The following is a 22,224-nucleotide window of genomic DNA, read 5'->3' on the forward strand; positions in this document are numbered from 1 at the left end:
GCAAAACAGAAGAGACATATTAACCTACCCAAGTCACTAAATTACCCAGTTATCTGAATTGCCTGTATCAACCTGTAATGTAAGTGAGCACTCAGTGAGTTACTGTGAATGCTTTATGTTCCCCTTGGATGACATATTTAGATGCAGGCAGCCAAATGACCTTTGTATATGCTATAATCCTAGGTTCCACATGGTGTTTCAGAACAGGGACAGTTCTTCCAAGCAGTTTCAAGGATGATACTGCTAATTACTGCATGAAAACTGGCCCTTACTAATGGTCAGAAAATCATTTGTGTCTAATTGCACAGTTCTTTCATGACCATTCTTCTCTAACAACTTATTTGAAAGGTTCAAAAGCACTTGGCCCTCTTTTGTTTTTACAAAGCTCTAGTGGTTCTTCAGCTTACTGGAACCGTAAATAGGATGACAGGCCTAAAACATTAAGGGAAAGCCTAACTATGATCACACTGAATGATTTATCCTTGTAAAAGCATAATATCGTAATAAGAAATTATACTATGGTTCCCTCTGAAGAAGAAAGAAGTAGTGAGGTCAGGAATCCATAAATATTCCTCCTCACTTCACTGGCAACAAAGAAGTGAGGCCTGAAAGATTCTTTCCTTTTTTAATTAATATGGTAAAAAAAATAAAATAAAATAAAAAAGTAAAAAAGAAAAAGTATTGGTACAATTCTAATAACTGAAAAATCATGGGAAAAAAAAAATAAACAGCTGCAGAAGAGGCAGCACCATACATTTTTAAAAAACACTTGACCCATCCATTTGGTAACTGAGGAAATGGCTAGAACACACTTTCTCTCCACCTGAAAAACTTGGTAACAAAACCCTTGAAATTACCTGAAAAATCCTGGGATACACAGAAACACTGTATGGCTTTCCCCATACTTCAACTTCAAATCTTTAATGAACACAAGCCACGTAACTTTGTCAATACTCAATACATAGAAGGCTACTAAAAATTTTTAGTGTATAGGAACAAAATATATATGTCTGATCCTAAACGCAAACTGTGGTTAATTCCAAGTTGGGAATTCTACAGTTCATTCAGCTTTACACTTCACGATCCAGTCTGCTTTCCACCGCCTTATGCTTGCAGAAGAAATAAAGGCCAAAACCCACTACACACAAAAGAGAATCAGTGTAGTATGGCCTAGATTAGTAGGATAAAAGGAACTGAATTATGACAATTTTTCTGACTCCTCACATAAAGAGGCCATGGAGACTCACTCCCTAGCTTGGATATCAGAACCAATATTTTTGTCACTGAGCTCCACTTCTTTTTCAAATGAGCCCTCACACATGCACAATACTGGGAGGGTTAGTGCATTTCTTGTGAGAAACAAATACCCAAAAGCATTCTTCAGCTAGCTCAGATGGTGTATACCCACGCTGCTTCCTACAAGAATACACATCCCTCCCTACATTGGTCTGTTATTAAAACCTTCACACAGTGATAAACCTTTTGATTGGGTCAGTGATTGAGCTCACCTGCCTCCTTCTGCTCTCCCAGCTTGTCAAGGATGTTAAAAGAAATGTCCAGGTATTCCCTCTGAATAGCGCTCACTGCAATCTTCCTCTGCTTCCTCTGGCGAGGAACAATCTGAATCTTAAATTCTGACTCCTCGGTTTCCTCTCCTTGTTTCTGCTCCATGTTTTGTTCAGTGTCAGACTCTGTGTTGGTATCAAGTTTATCACCTTCTGTTTGGTTTTCAGAATCTTCGGGTACTTTAATAAGGACTGTCTTTACATTTGGGCTTGGACTTGCTCCACCAGGTCTCATTTCCTCCACATTGAGCTCAGAGTTATCATCAAGGGACATTTCTGGAAGGGCAAATGACTTCTGCAGCAAGTCCCTTTTCTGTTTCAGTGTTAGTGTGTTTCCACAGGACACATCTTGAAGTTCTTCTGGCTTAACTAACTCTGAAGAGTCCTTTAGATCTTTTGGAGAAGTGGAAAGGATATCCTCTATTCCTGCTGAAGCATCGTTGCTTGTATCCTGAGAACTGAAGTCTTTGGAGCAATCTTCAATGCTGAACTGGACCAGAGGAGTTGTGCTGAGACCGAGTGCAGAGACATTGATGGGAGTTGAGGGAGACGACACGGCAGTTTTGTCAGGGGCCTCATCATTCAGCTGGTTTGTTGTTTCTTCTTCATCGCTCTCCACTATTCTAAGAGGAGGAAGTGGTTCAAAAACTAAAGAGTCACTGTCTGAAGTGGAGAGTACTGAATGCTTTTCAGGACCCGATGTCGAGTCAGAGGACAAATCTATCAGATCTAAATCTTCCTTGGGCCCAGCAGGTTTAACCGGAGAGTCCACTTTCACTTCGTATGTTTCCATGCAGTTTAACCTAACTTCTGGTATGACAGGTCTTCTTGATTCCTGGAAACTCTCTGTACGAGGAAGATTTTCTTGTGTCTCTATATTTTCAGCTTTAGTAGAAGAATTCTGCCGAGATCGTCCATAATCACTCTGCCTGTGTATGGCATAAGCAGCAGGGACAGGTGGTTTCTCTAAGTCACACCGGTCTATGCAGGACTTCCTGCGATGTTCATCTAATGAAAACAACAGGGAGTCTGCATTTCCTATATCAAGAGATTTCTGTTTTAGAGAGCGCAGTTTTTTTTTCTGAATGCTTTCTTCTCTCACACAGCGTAGAATACTGTCTTGTAAGGCACCCGTCTCTCTATATTCAGCCAGCTCTATTTCACCTGATTAAAACAGAAAGAGCTAATACTACCTCAATTGGAGACTTCTGGCAGTTATCTTCATCTTTATCTCACAATTCAACACAATTGGCATTTAAAATACAAACCAAATCTTAGTCAAAATTATCTAAATTTTGTTTTGACCTCAGAGCCATATTACAGATTTTTACAAGGAGCAATGACAAGAAAACCTGCTATTTGGACAGTAGGGTTTACCTAAATTCTATCCAAATTCTACTCATCCTGGACAGGGGTACCCTGAAGATAGACTGTTTAACCTTATGCATTGAACAGAAGATACCACACGCAAGTAATTTCTACAGACACTTGGAATGGCTGTGTTAGGCATGACAGATGAAAGAAGAAATGAGCTACATGGACCACTCTGAAGAGATTTCAAAATCAATTTGGTCTACAGTACTGTGGACATCATTTGGACATGAGTGTACATTAGAGCACATCTACACGTTATTTACTGCAGATAAGTGGGCTTAAAATGGATGCTTCTGATTGAAGAAGCAAGCGTAGCAATAGCAGTGAGGATGTGGCAGCACAAGCCTGAGATCAGACAGGTGTTGAGAGAATTTTTTCCCTCACTGACTCTAGAGCCCAGCAGAGTCTGGCAACCATCACACACATAGTCACAGCTCCCTGTCCTAGGCAGGAGTAGAGTGAGCACAATTACACTCACTGGTACTACCACTGCATTGGAACTTCGCTACATGAACACACTCGTTGAGAACATTTTAAAAGCTTATCACTGTTGTTACTATGAAAGACATATTTTCACATAAAACAGAATATTCTTGATCATTATTATCCTCATATTTCAAAATGTTCCACATATGAATCACCATGCAAAAAAAGCAGTGAGAAAAGCTAACGCAGATGCTTGCTCTAGTCAGAATCATTCCCCCTGCCATGCAATCAGGTGAAAGGAAAAAAAAAAAGGCAAGTGGGTGGTGGTAGAAATATCTTCTTTTTTTTTTTTTCCATTTCAGAAACCTAAATCTGTAAACAAAATCCTCCCTATTTTTTGAAACCACCAAATGACGCTTTTTATCAATGGAAAATCATAATATTTGCAGCAGCAACAACAAATTTGCTGTCCCTAGTGTCCCACCTCATCAAAAAAACAAAACAAACAAACAAAACAACAACAACAACAAATTCTGGGGAGAAAAATAGAATAAGAAACTTCAGCCCAACAATGGAAGAAAATTGCAACAAATTATCTTAAACATTTTTACACTGAAAAGAGCTTAAAGTTTCAGAAAACAATTGCTGGTTTCAGGTATTGTTATTCTGGAGTCCCTACTTTGAGACTCCTATAAGAGAACTCAGTCAGTGAAATGAGAAGTACCTGCTCTCATAAGTGAGACAGAGTCCTCATATTCAAATTAGCAGTGAAACAAACTCTACAAAGAAAGGTGGTAGCTTGAAACTAAGAGTAGGAAACTTTATTTCTGCATGAGTTTATACCAACAAAACAATTCATACTTCTCTGAGCATTCATCTCAACTGGTTGATATTTCACCATTTTGCTGCCACCAATTCTTTTCAGTCTTGCAAAGAAAGTTTGTGATTCTTTATTGCAAGGTCCAGTTGGCGTATCATGAATATCAGATTCATCAAAAACACTGTCTTCCTCTGCTGGAGAAAGAAAAAACTTTATTACTCTTACTAGAGTGCAATTACTTGAATGAAAAGCTGTCTATGTAACAAAACCTCAGCTAGTTTCAATTAAACTTGAATTGGAGAATGAAGAATCATCTGAAGTTTACAAGAAAATTTATGTCCCAGGTATAAGCCTCCCATTCTTGTTAAATCTTGAGTTCAGGTAAGAGAGGACAGAGATAAATTAAAAGTGGATTACAATGCAATAAAAGTATATCAAAGCTTTTACCATTCTAAGCTGATCTTTCTTACTAATAATAATACAGATTCTTTAGATGGAAGAAGCAGAATATATCTGGATGCTGACTTGGGTAAATAACTTCTATAGTGCTCAGTAAGAAATGGTAAACTGATGAAGACTGAAATTAGTACAAGAACTGCAAGGTCAATAATAAACCAGCAAAACAGGAAAGCAAAAAAATAACTGGATAATTTTGGGAAACTGGTAATACTAATAGAAAATGACCTAAAAGTATGAATTATGAAATTACTGATGTAAGTAGTAATAGTAAAACATTATGCTCTAATCTGAGACCTGCTGGCTGAAAACAGCAGAAAGTAAGAAAAATCCAAATCTATTCAATCCATCAAAAAATAACCACATCACCTATGCGAAATGACTATTAAAAAAAAAAAAAAAGGAAAAATACATATCTATCATGATTCACCTCCAAGGCAATAAGTAACGCTACTGGGACAATACAGAAAACAAAAGAAGAAGAAGAAACAAAAAAGTTTGCCTTGTTTATTCTAGTGAGCAAACACGGAAAGTAAATGCATTTGGTGTCTAAGAATGAAGAGGCAAGTAAGCCAAAGATTTAGAATGGCCAAAACCTGAAAACTTAAACTGGACATTAATATGTATACTGGCTGCTTCTTGCAGGTGGAAGAAAACTTTCATACTTCCTTTCTTTCTGCAACACTTCAGCAACGGAGGAGAATCAGCCCTACAATTAAGTCAGCATTTACAGAGTAAAATTTGCCCATTTATGGTCCTTTACCTCTGAGCAGCCCAAAGTCCTTCACAACAGCTCTGGAAAGTACAAATGATGTTATTTTCCTTACTTTAAACACAGGGAAACAATGAAGAAGTAAGACACAAGGCCACCCAGAGAATCAATGTTGGACATGGGACTGGAACACCAAGTTTTCTAAACCTAACTTGAGATTTGCTATGAACAGCAATCTGAATAGTTAAGTATCTCACTTTGTCTTAGAAACGTCTCCGAATCCATGCAGAAACTGAATGCATTTTATAAATGTAGTACTGCTACCCTCAGCATTACGTCATTATGAATTAAGTCATTAACTCGGCTCAAAACAAAGACAAATTCATAGTAATTCTACAGTTACCTGAACCCTCCTAGCCCCCCTCTAGCAATACAAAATGTCCAAGCGAGTGAGAATATGTGATGCATCACTTATATCCATTTTAAGGTTGCTTTCATTTGCTAGAGGTGAGTTGTAGGGTGTTCAGGTAAACAATAATTTGTGTCCTTGTTCTGCTGGATATCTTTTTATGAGCAACAAGCAGCAAAAGAGGAAAAGGTACTGAAATGCATAAAAAGAGTACATCTTGGATTCTTCAGAATAAGAGTTTGCTGCACTCTAGGAAGACTGAGAAGGAGGACATAAAGAGCAAATAAGCAGCTAAAAGGCAAAACAACTGAAAAGCAGCTAAAGATTAACATCAAAATAACCTGTTATACTTTCATTATAAATACTTATCATGTAATAAACTTCACAATTGTAAGGAACTACACTCAGTGACATCATATTATTTCAAGCCCCAACCTTACACCAGTTCACACCATCACAGCACCTGTTACAGCTACCAAGCACATACAGAGTTAAAAACACAATGCAGACTTTAAGGGTTGAACCATTCTCTTCTGCCTTTAGACATCTACATCATCTCCATCTTCCTGCAAGCTCGTCAACTTCAGCTCCTTTCACAAAGAAAAGCAAACTGCAGACTGAATTAATCATTTTCTCTTTTCAACATCAAATATTTGCTACTAGGTCATGCTATTATAAAATATAATTAGGATGCGGTGTCAAGTTGGTTACACACCTTGTGTGTCAGCAGGATCAGTTAATATTGTCATAGAATGGCCAAGGACTATCCAGGAATGACAACTGAACTAGTAAGTCTAAGGTACCCTTCCTTCAAGAGAGGTTAAACTGCTGTACTATGCTTAGCCTACAGAGAAATTGTGAATTTCTTTTACTGTAGATGGCTATAGCTGATCAGAGAATTCACACCTTGAGTATTACATTCTAATAATAAGACCATATTTACCTATCTCTACAACATCTGCAAGACTTATTGAATTAAATCAATGACTATCGTACAAATGAGAGTGTTAAAAGTACCTTTTTCCTTTTCACTGTATCGGCTAATGTTACTGTTGTCACTATACAAAGGACCAGCAGTTGCATGGGGCTTGCAGCTGTGATACTGAGCATTGAGGGTATTGACAGTGATGTGGATTAGGTGAAGTACAATCTTGCTGATTTCACAGTCTCTGTAGGGGTACTGGTCAGTGAAAGAGAAAAACTTCAGCTTAAAAACTAACTTTTATCCTTGGATAAACATTTAGGCAGTAAAAACAGAAAAATGACAAGGATATTGTCAGCTGAATGCCCTCTGTCTTCCTTTGATCACAAATTTCTAAATACAACATGAGAAACATGACTGTTCTCAGCTTTGTACACAGAATTACTAAAAAAATCCTATTAGTACGATGAAATACATTGTTTTGTTGACTTCTATATGACAAAAACAATTATTAATAATAACGCAAAAGATCTCTCATCAGACCTGTTCTCCAAATACTCAATTTCAATCAGCATGTTATCATTCATTTCTAGTACCCCCACTGTCTCGTATTCCCCACAGACCTGCTAGAAACTATTAAAGCATATCTAAAGTATTCAGGGCTCCACTTAGTGCATAAAAACATGTTACATTTTAACAACATTTCCTAAAAAGCGTTACTTAGCAGAAGAACACAGGTTGTTAAGCTGACCCACCCCCAGTTTAAAGTTACTCAATTTTTTAAAAACTAATTCTAAGTTACTCAAAATACTGTACATTTGAACTTCATATACTATTTTTCTATTTTCAAAACCATATTTTCCTTTCTCAGGTAACTGTGTGAAATACAATATAGACAGCAGAAGTTACAGGCCAGTTGCACAGATGAAAGCCTAACTACTTCAGATATTGAAATTAAATACAGTAAATAAGCAAATCAAAGAAAAGCATTCTTTACAATTCCCTTCACTTGCAGTGCAGTTAGATGTTCCCTGTAACAAATTTCAAACTGAAGTGAAAATTTTAAGGCAGACAGTGTCTTTCTGAGACCACTCACCTTATAAAGAATGACAAGCAAAGCCTTTAACCACATCTGCCGAATGTGAGGCTTGAGGGACCAGAGGGAGCAGCGAGGAGGCTGCTGGAAATAATGCCTTAGCTGAGGACAAGTGCAATATTTCAACACCTGCACCACCAAGGGAAGAAGGTGTTTTCCCAGGTTGATGTTATAGTCCATCACCTGAAAAGAATATCAGCACAAGAGTCAGCTCCCCGAAATCAAATCCACTGATGCTGAAAAGCAAAATAACTAATACAGTTGAGGTATTAGTTAAGTGAAAAGAAAATACATTTTTAAGGATGTCTGACTATCAGTTAGAAACTTTCTGCCAGCTTGCCAAGTTCTCACTTTAGCTAAACAGGCAAAATTAAACAAGAGAAGATGTGTTCTGAAAGCCTTTCATCTTGCACAGTCTAAATTTTAACACACATTGGCAAGTTCATAAAATATAGAACGCTGGGACAGCCTTCTTTTACAGTACAAGTTGATCATGCTTCAACAGACAAAACTGTTTTAGGCATATCCCACATTTACACAGATAGGATGCAATTGTGGGGCCTGGGAGGCGGGGTTGTGTATTTTGGCTATTGGGGGCGGGGGGTTGGATTAACACTGCATTGCTAGTTTTCCTTATTTTCTCATCAGGCTTGCAATATTAGCTGTTGGGGTTTTTTAAGACCCATGTTCTGGAACCAGGTAATGAGACAAGAATTCCACTCTTCCCTATAGCAAAGGTAAGGCTGTCTGCGATGGTATGCAGAAAGTCTAAACATGCAAATCCTAAAGGATTCAAGAATAAAACTAATGAAAAATATCTTGCCCTAAACAGAATGCTCATCAATTCTAAGTGATCTTGCTGTAGGCAGGTTGCTGGTATTACTGCTAGCCCTAAACTTTGCCTCCATCATGACTTTTGAAGAGCATCATGCTATTTGGAGTCTGTCCTAGAGGTCTGAATCCTGGCGGTCAGGTCAGTGTGGGCACATATGCTCACTGCCCTGATACAACTGTGTTTTCCATTGAAACTGCATTGCTATTTTTCATTATCTTCTCATCAGTCTTGCAAAATATGGCTTTAAATAAAAAGAACTAATGTCCTGAAATCAGCAGCTAAACTAGATCATAACAAGGATCCACAAAGCCCTTGTCTCTGACACTGACCTATACCAGCTGACACCCAGAAAAGTGTAACAGCAGGCCAAGCAAGCTCCAGCATGTCCCCCAACATATAGCACATCCGTACAGTTTCAGTGGACTTAATGCTTTTTCAGGAGTGCTGTACATCTAAACAGACACAAACATCTGTTTAATCCACATCGCTCATTTCCTTCAGGTCTGTATTTCTTTTTTTGGTTTTGTTTTTATTAGAACAAGGGGATGAGCCTAATTTACAAACACAGAAGTCACCTCTCAAGTTCCCTCCTGAACAAGCTGCCTAGAGGTTTTTTTTCCTGTAAAATTCTCTTAGTTCAATTTGCAGCTGTCTCAAATTTTTGTGCTGCATGCATAGAGCTAAACAGATGAATCCCATGTCTATCTGTGCAGGGTTAGCCTGTCAAACAGATGATATATAGTCACCAAATATGGTTCTACCCTGCAATGCCTTGTCCCCTCAGGGTGAGATACAGTTATACAGCATGGTCAGGAAAAACTCATCCATACAAGGAAGACACAGCCCTGCCTTAACACAGCACACACTGTAATGCAGACATGTCTTAAGCTGAGTAGACCCATTTTTTAGGTTGTCACTGGAAGATCTGGAATAAATGATGCTGCAAATGCTGAGCAGAGCTCAGCCTGGGATGCTGAGCAGAGCCCAGCACTGCTGGCTTCCCCTCTCTGACAGTTCTGTACAACATTGCCACCGTGCGGGCAACACCGCACTCACTGCAACACCACAACTGGCCCACTCCTGCTGCTGGGGAGAGAGAGGCTTTTCAAATACTCAGATTTTATGATGCAAAATACTAAGACTTTTTTTTGTTTTTTCTTGAACTGACCATTCCAATCAGGCTTGGAATCAAAACCAATGAGTCAGCCCAAGTCGGCCCCATCCCAACCTTTGTGAAGCTGACTAGGGAATGCAAATGTTTATGACTAAGAGAAGGAGAGTAACTGAAATAGATCTCTTAAGAGCTTCATACTGAGTTTTCACTCTGTAAACACATCTTCAGATTGCAAGTAGCATTTCTCTTGCAGCAAAGGAGATTCCCAAAACAAAGCAGGCTACAGCTAAGAAATAAAAGTTTTGATGTCTGCTACATGGAGAAAAATCCTGGCCTATTGAAATTCTCCAACTCCATTTGACATCAGGGGAGTCAGGATTCAACTACGAAGCTTTTCAAACAGAAATGATGAATTGGACTGTCCTGAGACATTTCAAAGGCAGAAGATGAAAGGCAGGAGCTGATATTTAGAGTTGCATTTAAGTAGTATTATTGAAAATCAGGTCAATTATGATCAGCGAAGTTTGAGAAACTTTGTAAACATGTAGAAAAATGTGAAAGACACTGCCGTGTGATCTGAACTGTCACTTCCAGACTCTCAGTAGAATGGTAACAAGCCTGAATCTCCTTTTACACAGTTCAGCTTAAAACTATATAAGTGAAAGATACCAACAGCAATTAGCAATGGTGCTCCAAGACAATGATCAGGATGCATTTGCAGCTACCCAGTTTGCGTTAACACCTTCTATTTCGCCTGCTGAAACAGGCATATCTGACTTCTTCATGACTGTGAAAGTTTATCCAAGTATCCACATTACAATTGACTTCAAAAAAATCACTGATTCCAATGTACGAACCAGAAAATCCTAATAAGAACTGCAGATACTTTGAGCAATGTGTGAAGATTACAGTAAGAATTTTAAGAGCTGGGGCAGGGGGAGACCTGAAATCACAGCCCTCTCTCTCCCCTGTGGTAATCCTTTATGAGAGACTGCAATAACTAAAACGTGTGGAAGTTATGATGATGCTTCATTGCAAATAATAAGAATACTCTGCAAGTGTGAAATGTTTTTCAGCGTAGCATCACCAACTGCTCTATCAGTAAGAATTAACTGAGCCTTAGAAGAGCCTTGTGAGGTAGAAAATTGCAGTCCTCCTTACAAGATGGAGAAAGGCACAAGGCAAAGATGTGCTCAGTCATTAATCATGGCAATACAGGCAGGAGCTCACCCTGGTGGTACTACTCCCTGGGATAGGGAGAACAGAAAATCCTGGTGCACTCGAAGGAAGAAGAAGAATGAGTCTCCTGCAAAGTGAAGAATGTCAAAGAGTTTACAGACCATTTATGCGGGAAAACAAGCATGAACACGTAGGTATGAGGTCTTCCTGAATGGGAAAGGAGGAAATGACACGAGGAAAGTAAGGCATTCAAAGGCTACGGAAAGAGGGCAAAGAGGCTTGAAGCAGTCTCTAAGTTTTCACACAGTGGTAGTATATTTGTGTGCCTGCACGCACACACAGAACTGTTACCTCTATGGCAACAATGCAGCAACTGGTAGGAAGTTATAAATTAGCGTACTGCTATTGGATTATTTACTACTTAACTGCAAAGCAAAAATGTACAGAAAAAACTTGATTAGTTTACATGGAGCCTTCTGAGAACAAAGAACAAGCAGCCATCTTTGTTCTCAAATTCCCTCAAATTCCCTTCCCAGCTGAAGAGGTACAAAGGCAGCTGTGCTACCACCATTGCAACAACAGGCAATGACAAATAGCTGCAAAAAGTAGTAAGTGCCTTCACCTACTTGTGCTATTCCAGCAATAAAGGCATTAAAGCAGGTTGAAAGACGCATTTTTTGTGGTGCAATCATGAAGCATCCTTCCTGCTGATCGTAACCAAGTAGGACATACAGATGGCGCTTGACTGTGTTGAAAGCTTTAGCGCTGCTGATGTCGGACTCAGCGCTGCTCTCATCCTTTGCCATGAACTTCATGAGCACAGTAATCAGCTGGTGGACTGTCTGGTGATCAATCCCAGCATCCTCTGGCAGCAGATCTTTGATTGTATTATCATTCTCTGGGGAGGGTTGTCCTATGGGCACAAGAGACACCAGTATCAGGCACTGGATAAGACTGTAAACAGGGTACAGAATACACCAGAGTTTTTTTCCAGAGTTCATTGTTGCATTTCTGCCCAAAGACACCTGGCAAAGTCCCAGGAGACATTAACACTTACTGTGTACACTGAGCTCCATTTCTCAGCTTTCTCATGTTCAACTGTGTTGCTTGTCCTTGCATCCCAGTGCATTTCTGCCACACTGAGTGTTCTTATTCTTTCACATCTATGCATTAAAGGAGAATCAAGTCCCACTGACAGAGTATTCTCATCTAGCATAGTCTTCAGTCTTTCCTCAGCAAAAGTTAGTGGATATTAGTCTTTGTCAGTGGAGGATGTACAAAACAGCAAAGGTAGGAGATGCAGAAAATTCTACTAAATAAGGATTAAAGAAAGAATGAAGACTTCCTCTTTTAGCACTCAGTATTCCCCTCAGATAACTTGGGCCAAAATGTAGGCACTATAATTAGTAGGTTTTGGGACACTATGTATTATGCTAAAACTTTGGTGACTTTTTCCCAGAGAGGAAACCTAAGATTTGGGTTTATAAACACTGAATGGAAATAATACCTTGTGTGGGAATATGATTATGTAAAAGATGAGAGGCTCCTTCCAAAGTATAAGGAAGTCTGGCTGCTGGCTACCACTATTCAAGCAAAACAGACACACTGCAAATAACATTGCCAACTGGGCAAGTATTTTCATTTTCATAGTTCAATATTTTTTTAAATATAGTATTTCCAGTTACTTTTAAGACTATTTATCATTACTAGAATTCTCTAGTAATTGCCTTTGGAGTTACCCTATTTCATCCTATTTGTAAGGCTTTTTTTTAGTGCTTAGCAGTTCCTAAAGATCTATGTTGTACTAACACTGGCTAATTCATGGCTAAAGCACAGTACAGTATATTATTCCAACATGTTCTATTTTAAAACAGTAATTTAAACGAAACGCGTCTGTATAAATAAAATGCATTATATATGCATTATCTGCAAAATAAGTAAAAATTCTTTCCATTAGGATAATCAAATAGAAAGAAAATATTGACAGCATCAAAAGGGGGCAATACTTGAAAATTAAGTTTTTATTACACCATTAGTTTTAGTTTGTTCTTTAAACACTATAACTGTTAACAATTAAAATTAAGTGTTACTGAAAAGTATTCTGATGTATTTTTTGATCTCTGGTTAAAAATCTGTATAACAGCAAATAACTGAGATAAAGCAAGCTGGTATGAAGTACAATTATAAAAAAAATTAAATGTTTTCATTTCAAGACTAAATCCTTTGAACTACTGGAAATAGTCCTTACTTTTGCAAGAACAGTTTAAGTTTGCAGGACAGACCCTACAAGGAAGATTAGCTCAAAGTTTAAGATTAAAATTGCTCCTGCGTGCCTGTATTAGGGTTACTAGCCAGTGACTTATATCCACTTAGTCTGTTAGAGTTACTTACATGTCCTAGGGTTTATGTAAATTCATAGCTATATATTTATAGTAAATACTAAAAAAAAAAAAAAATCATTTTCTAATTTACCCATATTCTCAATGTAATACGCTATTCAGACAAGAGATTCCTTTGCTGGTACAACTACATCTGTCTTAGGTTCTTCACCAGCAAAACTGCAGTGTCTGTAATTTTTAAAATAATTCAAAATATCTTATGTTTCCTTGGTATGTGAGCAAAGGGTTTTGTTTGATTGGCTGTTTTATTGAGCATAGTCAAGGTTGCTATTTCTATGATAGCCGAAAATGAAAACTAGGAGGGGAAATTTTCAGAATCACTTCTATTAACTTTCCTTTGCTGGTCTCATTTTGGTCAAAAGAAATTATGAATTTCATATTATATAATATTTTTTATTCCAAACAATTTTCACTGGGATTTTTTATTTTTCAAAGTGAAAATTCTCTATCCAAACTTTTGCTGGACCAAGATTTGCAGAAGCAAAAAAGAAAACAACAAATTCTGAAATAATTAGAAAAAAATGTTTTTCTCCAGCAGATGTACAGTCTACGTTAAGATTCAGTTAGTTCCTTAGACAAATCAGATGTCTCCTAGTTTCCAAAGAACCTGTGGTAATTTTGAATCTTATTGTCAGACTTTTCTTTGCATCACTGGTTACTAGCTACATGCAACTTCTTATACATACACATTTTTGGTGGAACCTGAATTTGCAGCTTGGGTGATTAATAACCTGAGCCTAGAAAACTGAAGCTCTGAAATACCAAAATACATCTAATAAAATCACAATGGCTAACAATACCTACTGTGAGACTGACACTTCTTAGGTGCCAGGTTTCTCTAAGCCCAGTATACAGCCAGTGAATGGCGTCATTAAATGAAGAACAATCATCTACTGACGCGTCTGTTCGTCGCATCATTATTTCACTTCTTCCTTCTATGAGCCTGCAACAATCTGCGCATATGTTCTGTAAGGAACTGGTTGATTTCCAGCTGTCAGTAGTCACAATTATTTAGAGATTACTTGGACTCTGCTGACCTAGCTATTCTACTGATGCTTGACAGAGGTGCCATCTCCACAAATTGTCAGTAAATATAAAATAAGGGACTTAAGACGCCTATAAGCATACAGAGGAGAGAAGGGTAACTTACAGTAACGACAATCAAAAGCATTCTGTCTGCTGTTCCTAAAATTGGAAGGTCAAAGATCAGGCTGACCATAGGTGACCCATGGGGCCAACTTACTAAAGATTTACTTGTTCCTGCGGGCAACGAAACGCAGGAAGGACATAGCTGACTGCCTCTGAATAACCTCCTCCTAGCCCTGAAGTACTGTTTACAGCTGGGGACAGTTTTCAGTACAGACTGAGACTAAAACTTCAATTTACACCTTTTGGAACCATGCTGAGATGTGATTCTCTGTGCCTTTGCAACTTGCATAAATTTAATCTTATGAGTCAGCAAGAAAGCCAGCACCAGTGCCTCCTTTTTCTGTTCCATCAAAATATCCCATCTTGTCAAACCCACCTGGTGTTTGCTCTGGTGTTCCTCCAAGTGCTGGAGCAGATTGCTCATGTCTGGTCAAGCTCAGAGCTTTAAAAAAAAAAAAAAAGAAAGAAAAAAAAAGAAAAAAAAAACAAAAGCAACTCTGTTTAAAAAGGCAGCACTGATATTTTATACTTCACCATATTCCCAGTGCTAGCATATTTATATTAATTTACTCATGTACTGTTGACAGGCAGTGAACTGTAACCAAAATACATAACTTCTGTGCCCTACAGTTTTTTTGCACTATGTTCTGTAACTCTAGTTTTCTCTGCTTTACGGCTCTGCTGATACAAAAGTCATCACACAGGAGACATTATACGGGATCTGAAATTGGTCAAGGATTACCTAAGAGTCCCAAAATATGATGGTGTTTATTTTGGAGAAAATAAATTACCTTTTAACTTAACAGTTCACCAGCACTCAGGTTTGAACATTTTATCAGTTCCCATTATACTGGTAGGAGCAACACAAGAGGCCCAATTTGAATATAAAGACTAACCTTTGTAAATTTCTCTAAATGAGAATGTGTAAGCTTTACTTCTGCTTGGAAAGATATCTGTACAGCGCTCCATATAGCACCTGAGTCCTCCTCTACAAGCTGGCACAAAGGATGTGTTGCATGGACCTTGTTGTCGTAATAAAGGAACGTTGAAGATACCTGAAAGCTCATTTGAGCCATTAACAGTTGTTTTTAGGATGTCTAGCATATGCTGCATACACTGATTAATAATTACAATTAATAAATAAACTGGTAAAAGAGGAACTTTTCTGTAAACACTGTATCTATTTTAGACAAAACTACTGTGTCTCAGCACAAATAAAAATTAAAATCTATCCACAAACTAGTCTTGGAGCATTTTGTTTTAGCATTTTAAACAAACACAGCATAGACATACTGTTTGTCTATGTTCTTTGTCAAACTCACTAACTTGTCATTATCTGAATAAAGCCCAAATCAGTCAGAAACCTAAATTTGCTATCCCAATTGGACAAATATTGACAATTCTGATGTGTACCCAGCAATAGGATACGATCCTAAGGGAGAACATACAGGCGTGCCACAAAAATATAAATAGATACTCAACGAATTTTGGTGGTTAAGGTTTCTGGAAGGGAGAGCGCCCTCTTTGACTCCACTGGTCCCTTCACACTGTCCCTCAGGGAACGCACACTCTTCTGACGATTACGTGCGAAACGAGCCCTCTTGATCTTCCACATTGCTGCATCACTGAGGTTGGCGACATTTGTCCGGACAGCAGTGATAGCTTTGCAAATGCAAGTGACCAAGTTAGGATTCATTCCACAGCATGGTGAGGTCCTAACATTGCCAAGTGCCAAATGCAACTGGGCCCCAGGTCCCACTCAAGTCAAGAAAGCTTCATTTGGGCTCAAGGGGTCCACCTGCAAGGTACTCATTTGCGTGCTCTCATTCTGAAATTCATAAAACCCCATGTGGCATAACTGTGTTTAAAAAAATCACGCTGTTACTTCTTTCTTTAGAGACTGGACAAGAACAGGTTCTTGAAACAAAAACCTGAATTTCAGACTAAGGGAATATGATACATCCTTGGTTTAAAATGGCAGAAATCTCATGAGTATGGATCACATTTAATGCACTCATACCCAAATGTGGCCTCTAGTTTTGCCTCGCTGACCTCTCTGTCCTGGCTACACCTACCATCCTGGATTTGAACAGCAGCTCCAGAACTCCGAGAGTGTGATTATGCATTTACAGTAGTATTACCAGCAGTATCACTGCAGGTCTTAATGGGACATTAGGCATTTCCACATTCATGTCTACAGTGCATTCAAACCCTTTGAGTTTAACTATCTGAGCAACTAAAGCTGGTGAGCCCAACCTTTGCACCATTTATGTCTTTGGAAAGGCAAAGAGGTTAAAGAGAAATTTGAAAAATATCTTTTGCATATTTTAAATTTTAAATCACTCCTAAATATTCCTGTTTAAAGATTTGACCCTACATTTGCAGCCAGAAGTACTAGAAACCAGTGCTGAGATTCCCTCCTCAGGTCACAGCAGCAGTTTCCAGCTTTGGGTGAAGTTACTCACATATCAAGAAGAAAATGTTTGCCATTCCACCCACCTCCTGTATGGATGCAGCAGCAGGGCCTGGGCTTTTTTCGGCATTGGGCTCCATGTAAATGTAGGTGGAGGCATTAGGCTGCTGAGGGAGCACAAGCTGTCCAAACAGCTGTCCCCACCTCCTCCAAGCAAATCAGATGGAAATAGATCTGCCTCATGGGCCACCATTTGGGTAAGGAAGTTTTCAATTACTCAGAATGTTAAACAATCATGCACAAACAATTTTTTACTCCCTGCCTAGTGAATGGAAGGAGACATGGTATCTCATCAAAGAACCAAGTATGAACAGGACAAACATTTACAAACATTTGTCAGTGGAGAAATAGTTAACTGTGCACCAGCTCTAAGAGCCCGTGTACCTCTTGTGCTGTGCCCCATACACTTGTTTGTTTTTCAAGGGTCATACAGCTCCTAGACATGTCTTTGTAGAGACCACAATAGAACAGGGTGAGACATGACGTAGACCAGGGCTGTCAAACTCATTCTCACCCAGAGCCACGTCGGCCTCACAGTTGCCTTCAAAGGGCAGAATGTAATTTTAGGACTGTATAAATGTAGGAGCAGTCACACTTATACAGTCCTAAAATTACATTTGACCCTTTGAAGGCAACCACAAAGCTGATGTGGGTCCCAGTGAAAATGAGTTTGACACTCCTGACCTAGGCCTTTGAGAACAGCAATGCTGATAGGATAAGAACACCTACAGAAGAACAAGTGGGTTAACGCAGGTTGCAGCTGATCATAGAACCAGACCACATTTCAACCAAGGCTGGCAATCCCATCCTAGAGAGAATAAAACATGATGCTCAAAGGTGTGACAGAATATAGCTTCATCTGTATTTGGGCAATCAAAAATTGCTCACTTAGACTTATTGTCTTTTGGCCTGAAAGATTACCTAATTCCAGAGAATTTATACAAGTGAGACCTACGTCTCTCTCGGACCCCTCCAGACAGCTGAAATTCCAGAAGCTGATAAAAGGTGATTAGATTGATTTGTACTCTTACTTGTTGGGAAAGGGAATTCTTTGTTGCAGTCCAGATGAAGCTGTGCTTCCAGAGACAAGGTCTCAAAGCGATTCACAAAGAACTCCCAGCTCAAAGCTGGAATATCCGCTTTTAGAAAATGAAGCAGCAAAAGCTTACTAAGAATTGTGGGCCTGTCCTTGACAACTGTGTCGAACTGGAAATCAAGGCAGAGACAGAGACCCTATAGAGGGGCGGGGAAAAAAAAAAGAAAAACAACACAGAACTGAGATGCGAAAACATTTTTTAAAGCAAAGGGAGGTCAAAGCTCACAACTTCGCCTGTTAATTAGTATAGGATAAAGGTTTAGCTCCTTTTTCCTACCAAGTCAGAACTGATAGCAATGGAAACATAAGGTAAGTAAGGAAATAAAAGAACATCATATTTAGAATGTAGAATTTGCTAGATTTTGACAAATAAAAAGGTACAGGCAAAGTTCTGTCCTACTGCACATTTGGTACATGCTATCAAAGTATTCTCTTCACACACCCCTGCTTGAGAAAAAAACTTATATTTAGGCAACTGAATCAAGACTTAATTATAAAAAGAATGAACCTGCGAGCCCAAATAGAGGAAGAAAGATTATGGGTGAAGTTTCTCAGAAGCACTTTGCCTCAGTCCTTCTGTACACGAACTCTTCCGTATTTTATTTGCACTGGAATTGTGGGTTTAGTGTCAAGACATCTTTGAGAAGAAAACACACACATTAAATATGAAAGTGCAATGTACTGGTAATAGTCTCGGTGAACTCAGTGAATTCAACTTCTCTGCAAACTATTTTGAAAAAGCACTATATTAAATAAAACTAGCAAGTATTAACACCTTTTTATAGACAGTAACAGTGAACTTTCTAAAATACATATCCCTTCTGTTCTCCAGAGAACTAGAACTGATTGTACACTATGAGATATTTTTTTTTTTTTGTATCTTGCTTGAATACATAGGGTCTGATCCACTTTCATATTTGCTTAGTTTCAATCATGAGATTCTGACTGGCAGAATCTCTCCTGCTTAAAATTACACGCCTAAGTAAGTCTAAGGCATCAAGATCATGTTTGATGTTGCTTGAATACACTTTCTCACTGTCAGCTCAGCAAGTTATCATAAGACTTATATATTTATTTATTTTTAAATTGAAAAATGTCAATAAATTTTAAAATTATAAAAAACATTTACAGCTTTCTACAAGGGCGGTTCAAATGCAATAGTAATCTTCTGCAGTCAATATTTTTACAGTGGGACTCAATGATCTTAAAGGCTTTTTCTGATCTAAATGATTCTATGACTCTAAGTCGGGGCTAGAGCAGTGTCATTTCCCTTGCCTATTCTTTGTATATGTCAATCACCATGACCTACAAGGTTCGCCTAAAAAGGTCTTAGCAGTGACCATGATGCTGTACACCTGAACCGCTTTGAACTTTGGGTGAAAATCCAGATTCCTGTTTGAACATATTTTTTCCCACATAACAAACTTACCTGCAAAGCTGGTCTCTTTATAGTGTCAAGTAACAGCCCAGCTCTTGTAGCTACTGCTGGATTGACATCTTCCACAGCAGTCAGGAAACAGCAGAATGCATGAGCCAAAGAGTACTTCAGTAGGTGGTTTTTTGTCACAGAGTGAATATCCAAAAACCTGCACAGCACAGCCACCTTCTCCACTGGGGCAGCCATGCCCCCAGACAAAGAAAATACACATATTAATTTAGGCAATGGCTTCTTTATGTCCTGATTAATATGCCTCTCCTAGAAATATGCACATCTGAGAAAGTAACAAAAAAAAAATCTGGCAAGTTGTTGTAATTTTGATTTTACTTCAATAATCCAAAATGTATCATGTTTTCTTCTATTTTACTGCATTGTTGTGCCATAGTTTTGCACTGGACTGTCTCCAAAACTTCTCAAAGCAGCAAAAAGATAATTATCTATTCTAGGTCCCCTCAGTTACAACACAGAGAGCTCTACATTTTCAGTGAAGCAAAAAAGAGCAAATAGCATACATTTCTCAGGCCTACCTGCTTCAAATCTCATCTTCCAGTCTTTGCTGTTGAAATTGCTGTTTATGATTGTCCAGAAAATGTCGGCTCCGTGGGGAAGAGAAAGTGCATGAAGAAGTAGTGGGACCGCCAGGGAAGAAAGCTGAGAGAACTCAGATTTCACAACTCCCCATAAGCTGGAAAGATCAAAAAGAGCACGCCTGCTTATAAAAATACTCCCTTAACACTCTTTCTTCTAAATGTCTACAGTGTATTGTTGGTGGGATTGTACTTTTCACTAAAATCTCTACAAGCCATTCAGGGCATTTATGTGAATGCTATGGAGTTGTTGGTAGAATAGAGCTACTTGCAAATCCTCAACGACAGTTTTTCTTGAAAATCCAGGTTCAAATATTCCTTACAACAAAACACTTCAGATTTGACAACAGTTTGCCTAATTCGAAGCACAAGTGCCACGGAATATAATCCATGCTATTAATTAGCAGTTTCAGTATGATCAGCTTCTGTGCATAAACCATATGAACTTTCTTGACATAATGAATCATGTGCATTCACAAATGACTAAGATATTGGGTGCTCACAATTTGCTGGTATTTAGAATCAGGACAGATTCTTGAGTCTGCTAAAACCCTACAGTCTCAGGAGGTGCTCAATGGAATTGATACAGAGCAGCTGTAAGCACTGATGAACACACTGTATTTTGGAACATGCTATGCTGACATTTATTCAGTGAGTTTTCTGCAAAAGTCAGTTTCTCCAAAGAGAGCCTTAAAATACACAGATTTCAAACCCATTCACTCTGATGAAATGAGAAAGCTTCCTTTACCTCTTAAAAATCAGGTGCAATACTGTTGCCCTCCCAGCTTTAATGCTAAAGCCCTATAAACTGTGTGCCTGTCTCTATATCACCATTTATTTTGTAGAGTCAGGGAAGATACCTCCACCTCAGACAATGCTTTTATCCAGTATGAGAAACTCTGACTCACGGCAAAACAAGTAGTACATGACAGAGTAGCCATGACTGACAATGCAGGGCACCTTGGTTTCATTTGCGACTTCTTACTCAGCCTGTGCAATGTGCCCTTATACAGTTTCTCAATCTTTGAACGCTTCCCTGCTACCCCTTGTTAATTTTTCATACTAAACCTGCAAATTCTTTGATTCCAACAACAAATGTACAGTTGGAGAACCAACAAAGCATGAAGACAAAATGTGCAATAAAATTCTACCTTGCAATCAGCATGTGATCTTGAATATAGGCAAGAAATTGTGGGTGGTCCTTTCTTGCTATATACAGGCATTCCCCATGAAGACATAGGATCTTCAGACAGTTCAGCATGTTAAAAAGAATGTCGGGTTCATCAAACCTTGACATTTCCTGTGTAAGCAGACGAACTACTCTCAACACAATGACACCACTTAACCAAAAATTCAAACTAAACAAACAAGTAATCGATGTTACCTGTAATATAGTGTATATGAGCTTCAAGGTACCTGGAAGCTGCTGATAACAAAATTTTCTTTCTGTGTCATTCTTTATTGCTGTTAAAAATGTAAGTTACATAAAATGTTGTTAAAGTTCTCTCATCTGTAACGTTATTGCTACTTTATATGTTCAAAAAGCCAAGATTTCTTCTAACACGTTTTTGAGAGACAGTCATTCTTGCTGTCAACATTAAAATAGCCTTCCTATTTAATCAATACATTGAAAGAATTAAATCCATGAGAAAAAAAGTGACAGGGCATTGTTGGACTTGAAAGACTGCTTCAGAACCTTGTATTCTATTAATATATGTGCAGAAGCATGTCATTTAAAGCCCTCCTGAAATACTCAACCTTCTCACCCCTCACCTACCAGCATTTTCTTTGGTCTCTCTGTGATTTCCTGGGTTTTCTCCATGTTTTGGTGCCAATTTGTCGTCTTCTTCTCCTTCAGTTCCTATAATAAACTCAGGTCTAGTATACAGAAGACTATCCTCGAGGTTATCTGTGGGCTCCTTTAAGAACATAATAAGTTAAATTTGGTTTTTGCTGTTACCTAAACATATGAGGCCATATTCTGCTGTTTAAGTTACATTTGGTGTGCTAAGCTGAGCTCAATGAGGCAGACATTGTCTAGTTCCATGTACACTTGTGCATTCAAATCACCTGCACATCTAAAATTCAGCATCAGTAAAAGCAGACTGAGAAGATGACTACGTTTCAAACACAAGCTTAAGTGATACAACTTAACAGAAACTGTAGATCCATAT

The 22,224-nt window shown here is 38.5% G+C and overlaps 1 protein-coding gene across 3 annotated transcripts in view; it reads right to left on the minus strand.

Annotated features, from left to right (window-relative positions):
* The window catches only part of UNC79 (unc-79 homolog, NALCN channel complex subunit), a gene marked incomplete at both ends in the record, with an annotated part of 108,724 nt that overhangs the window by 49,242 nt on the left and 37,258 nt on the right, over positions 1-22,224 (minus strand). The window contains 13 exons of one of the 3 annotated variants that reach the window (XM_080345565.1): positions 1,509-2,729; positions 4,227-4,376; positions 6,780-6,942; positions 7,781-7,963; positions 11,535-11,821; positions 14,833-14,898; positions 15,939-16,118; positions 17,961-18,162; positions 19,455-19,636; positions 19,991-20,148; positions 21,202-21,350; positions 21,435-21,514; positions 21,828-21,969. In XM_080345565.1, coding sequence (XP_080201691.1) covers positions 1,509-2,729; positions 4,227-4,376; positions 6,780-6,942; positions 7,781-7,963; positions 11,535-11,821; positions 14,833-14,898; positions 15,939-16,118; positions 17,961-18,162; positions 19,455-19,636; positions 19,991-20,148; positions 21,202-21,350; positions 21,435-21,514; positions 21,828-21,969 — 3,163 coding nt within the window. The remainder of the gene's footprint in view (positions 1-1,508; positions 2,730-4,226; positions 4,377-6,779; positions 6,943-7,780; positions 7,964-11,534; positions 11,822-14,832; positions 14,899-15,938; positions 16,119-17,960; positions 18,163-19,454; positions 19,637-19,990; positions 20,149-21,201; positions 21,351-21,434; positions 21,515-21,827; positions 21,970-22,224) is intronic. The other 2 variants (XM_080345566.1, XM_080345567.1) reach the window with 2 other exon arrangements.

This window comes from Nesoenas mayeri (assembly GCF_963082525.1).
Source record: "Nesoenas mayeri genome assembly, chromosome: 5".
Taxonomy (NCBI): domain Eukaryota; kingdom Metazoa; phylum Chordata; class Aves; order Columbiformes; family Columbidae; genus Nesoenas; species Nesoenas mayeri.